Source organism: Colobus angolensis, unplaced genomic scaffold, assembly GCF_000951035.1.
Source record: "Colobus angolensis palliatus isolate OR3802 unplaced genomic scaffold, Cang.pa_1.0 Scaffold39, whole genome shotgun sequence".
Classification (NCBI taxonomy): Eukaryota; Metazoa; Chordata; class Mammalia; order Primates; family Cercopithecidae; genus Colobus; species Colobus angolensis.
Genome location: NW_012117265.1, coordinates 4,634,102 through 4,638,872, shown reverse-complemented (window position 1 = coordinate 4,638,872; position 4,771 = coordinate 4,634,102). Strand labels below are relative to the sequence as shown.

Sequence of the window (4,771 nt, the reverse complement as noted above, 5' to 3'; positions counted from 1 at the left end):
TACGTATCTTCTCCCCTCCAAGTAACACCAATTCCCTTTGCTGCATATTCATCACATATATCCTCTAACTCCTCCCCTATCCCAGTTAAGGTCTTATTTTCTCTTATCCTGATCAGCGCCCTGGCAGACTCACTGGATGCCCTATCTAAAGGACATTCTCTATACTGAACACGAGAAGAATCTTTCTGAAATGACGATCTCACTACTGCTGCCCCTGCTCTAGTACCATCCACAGCTCCCTATGGCCTTCAGTATGAAGTTCAAATTTCTTGACTTGGCATTCAAGGTCCTTCCCAATCTGGCTCCTGCTGACCTCTCAGTCTCCCTTGTCCATCTGCTCTGGGTTAAGCTTTATGTTTCATGAAAACCAAATTCCTCTCACTTCTCCCTATACTCTAAAGCTGTTTCTGGCCACTGAGGCTTTGTTCATAGACTCCCCTCTTTCAGTTATACTATTCATGCCCTATTTGCCTGAATCACTCTTACTCATCCTTAAAGACTCAGTTCAGGTGAAACTTTCTCCAGAAAGCCCTCCTCCTTCCCAATTATGCCAGGTGTCTCACCCCAAAACATCTGACATTATGATGGTCTATTTCATAAAATTGGGGGCTCCACGAGGGCAGGTGTCTGATTGAACTGCTAGTCTAATCTTTGAGGAGGAAAAATGGACCCCAGATACCTGTTGTGGCTTCTGACAGAGGAGGCAGGAATATGGTGGCTGGCTTGGGAGCTGTGGAAGGAACAGTCCATCAGAGAGGAACAAAGCCATCACCTAGTGGGAGAAGCTCCCCTGGGCTTCATCGGTAGTCCAAGTCAGGACAACCATTCACAGGTGGGCCATAAATGAGACGGAGGGAAGGAGTGACTGTGTGAGTGGAGGAGTGAACAAGACTGTGAGTGAAATTAACCCAAGAGAGTGGGGGTGGGGGTGAACAAGAGAAAGGTTAAACAAAGAGGATAGGTGGATGGGTGGGCAGGAAAATGGAAGGGATCAATGAATGGGCAGAAGGTGCAATGTACAACTGGAGGGTCAAAAGAGAAGGCAAGATAGATAAGAACGAGGAAGAGAAGTTGGAGAGATGAAAGAAGGAAGGAAAGGAAGAACAAACAGGTTAATTGGGCAGGAGGATGGGTAGACATATGAATGGATAGACGGATGGATGGATGGATGGATAAGTGAATGGGTAGAAGGATGAATTAATTGAAGGACAGAAGGAAGGAAGGACAATTGGGTGAGTGAGAAGGGTGAGTGGAGAGATGGCTGGGTGGATAGCTGGATGGATGAAAGGACGGAAAGAAGGAAACACGTGAAAGAATACGAGGATGGATGGATGGTTAGAAGGATAGAGAGAAGGACAAACAGGTGAATGGCGAGAAGGATGAATGGATGGAAGATGAATGGATGGATAAAAGGACAGGTGGAAGGAAGGACAAGCAGGTGAATGGGTGAGAGGATGAGTGGGTGGATGGGCAGATGGATGAATGGATGGAAGGACAGAAGGAAGGAGAGATAAGCAGATGAATAAGCAGGAGGATGGATGGAGAGATGGATGGATGGTTGGAAGGACAGAAAGAAGGACAAACAGGTGAATGGGGAGAAGGACAGATGGATGGATGATGGATGGATGGATGGTTGGAAGGACAGAAAGAAGGACAAACAGGTGAATGGGGAGAAGGACAGATGGATGGATGATGGATGGATGGATGGTTGGAAGGACAGAAAGAAGGACAAACAGGTCAATGGGGAGAAGGATAGATGGATGGATGATGGATAGATGGATGGATGGGTGGATGGATGGATAAAAGGACAGATGGAAGGAAGGACAATTGAGTGAATGGGGAGGAGAATGGGTGGAGAGATGGCTGGCTGGATAGAAGGATGGATGGAAAGACAGAAAGAAGGAAACAGGTGAATGAAAAGGAGGATGAATGGAAAGATGGATGGATGGTTGGAAGGACAGAAAGGACAAACAGGTGAATAGGGAGAAGGGTGGATGGATGGATGGTGGATGGATGCAGAGATGGATAAAAGAGCAGATAGAAGGAAGGACAAGCAGGTGAATGGGCAGGAAGATGGGTGGATGGATGGACGGAAGGAGAGAAGGAAGGAGGGGCTAGCAAGTGAATGGGCATGATGGGTGGGTGGTGGATGAGTGGATGGATGGATGGATGGATGGATGGATGGATGGATGAATGGATAGAAAGACAGAAGAAAGGAGGGACAAGCAGGTGAACGGGCAGGATGATGGGTGATGGATGAATAGATGGATAAAAGGACAGATGGAAGAAGGATGAGGAGGTAAATGGTCAGGAAAATGGGGTGGATGGATGGATGGGTGAATGGATGGATGGATGGAAGGAAGGATGGTGTCTGAGAGATGACTGGAAGGATAGAAAAATGGATGGCTGGAAAGATGGATGAGTGGATCACTGGATGAAGCAATGGGCAAATTTAGCCAAATTCACTTGAGTAGCCAGCAGAGTTTGCAGCTTGACCATGAAGCCCCTGCTGGGGCACTTGGAGGAGATTTTGTTATCAGGAGGTATGGACTAACAGGGTCATCATCTGACCTCAAGCTCTATCCCTGTAGGGAATGCTTGTTCAAACTTCTTCCTCCAACCCAGAGGGGCATGGAAAATTCACAAAGCCAAGACTATGGCTGCAGGCCTAAAAACAGGCCAAGGACTCAGCATTCTTTCTCCCACTGAGATGTTGCCCCTCACCACCTCAGGGGACCAGCCCGAATTTGGGGCAAATTTCCTTTATGAATGAGGAGAAAAGCTTGAACCAAGACCCATGGAGATTGAAATGGGCACTGGATTCAAAGACACGTACTTGTAGGAGGCTCATCTGGACCAGGTTCATTGTAACCTAGAAACAAAGAGGTCACACGTAAGAGGAGGCGGTGGAACCGTCCCGGATACTCCATGCCTTTGTCCATATGGGGCCCCTGCCTGGATGCCTTTTCCTTTGTGTATCTAGAGATGATGGATACATTTATGTATCATCTAATATTTAACTTAAATGTGTTCACCACTAGAAAGAATTTCCTGATATTTCAATTAGCACTGACCCTTCCCTACTCACGTCTCTAGCATGCCTCCAGTGAGAGGCTGTCATTACCTTTGTGTTCACAAGTCTATCCTCCTGTCCATCCACGCCCCCCACCTCCCCTTCCAGGCCTCCTCCAATCTATTCCTCCACCCAGTGAATGTTTATTAAGGGTTTACTATGTGCAAGCCTCCCTTTACATTTGGGGAATAAAGGGTAGAACAAAACAGTCTCTGCCCCTCTGGAGATTACATTAGCACAGGATGCACATGTAACCTATCTCTGTCCCTGGGGCCAGGCACAAGGCCTGGTTAGTAGTAGCTGCTCGGTAAATCTAAATGAAGGAACAAAATGAAGCATAGAAGCTGTGCAGTTTACAAGGGGGAACAGCCAAGTTGAAGGGACTGTGTGTCAACTCAGATCATCAAGACCCAGCCTGCACCTGTGTGTTTATCACAGCACTATTCACGATAGCAAAGATGTGGAATTAACCTATGTGTCCATCAACAGATGAATCGATACAGAAAATGTGGCATGTATGCACAATGGAACACCATTCAGCCACAAAGAGAAATAAAACCATGCTGGTGAGGTTGCAGAGAAAAAGAGAAAAAGGAGTGCTTATACACTGTTGGTGGGGGTGTAAATTAGTTCATCCACTGTGGAAAGCAGCGGGGCGATTCCTCAGAGAGCTAAAAACAGAATTACCATTCGACCCAGCAATCCCATCACTGGGTATATGCCCAAAGGAATATACATTTTTCTGTCATAAAGACACATGTTCATTGCAGTACTATCCACAATAGCAAAGACATAGAATCTACTTAAATGCCCATCAATGATAGACTGGATAAAGAAAATGTGGTACATATACACCATGGAATACTATGCAGCTATAAAAAAGAATGAGATCCTTTCCTTTGCAGGAACATGGATGGAGCTGGAGGTCATTATCCTTAGCAAACTAATGCAGGAACAGAAAAATCACTTATAAATGGGAGCTAAATGATGAGAACACATGGACACATAGAGGGGAACAATACACACTGGGGCCTACCTGAGGGTGGAGGGTGAGAGGAGGGAGAGGATCAGAAAAAGTAACTAATGGGTACTAGGCTTAATACTTGGGTGACGCAATAATCTGTACAACAAACCCCTGTGACGTGAGTTTAACGATATAGAAAACCTGCACCTGTATGCCTGAACTTAAAAGTTAGAAAAAAAGAATGAATCCATGTCTTTTGCAGCTACATGGATGAAACTGAAGTTACCTTAAGTGAAACAAGTCAGACACAGACAAATATCACATGTTCTCACTCGTAAGTGGGAGCTAAACAATGTGTGGACAAGAACTCAGAGAGGGGAATGACAGATAAAGGAGGCTTGGAAGGGTGAGGGGGTAGGAGAGGGGTGAGTGATGAGAAACGACTTCATGGATACAATGTATGTTATTGGAGTGGCGGATACTCTGAAAGCCCTGACTTCACTACTATGCAATCTATACATGTAACAAAATTGCACTTGTACCCCATAAATGTACACAGACAATGAGGAGGAGGATGATGATAGTAATTATAACAATAAAGAACATCAAGACCCAGACTAGCCAAGAACTTAGCATGGACATGAGCAAGTCCCTTCCCCGCTCTGTGCCTCAGTTTCCCTCTTTGCTAAAATAAGAGTAATGAAAGTCCAGGATGTCTCTCTACATCCCGGTTC

The 4,771-nt window shown here is 45.7% G+C and overlaps 1 protein-coding gene across 1 annotated transcript in view; it reads right to left on the bottom strand.

Moving 5' to 3' along the window:
- Window positions 1-4,771, bottom strand: part of MUC16 (mucin 16, cell surface associated) — a 173,133-nt gene that overhangs the window by 22,883 nt on the left and 145,479 nt on the right. The window contains 2 exon segments of the mRNA XM_011954968.1: window positions 680-730; window positions 2,837-2,872. Of these exon segments, the coding sequence (XP_011810358.1) occupies window positions 680-730; window positions 2,837-2,872 (87 nt within the window).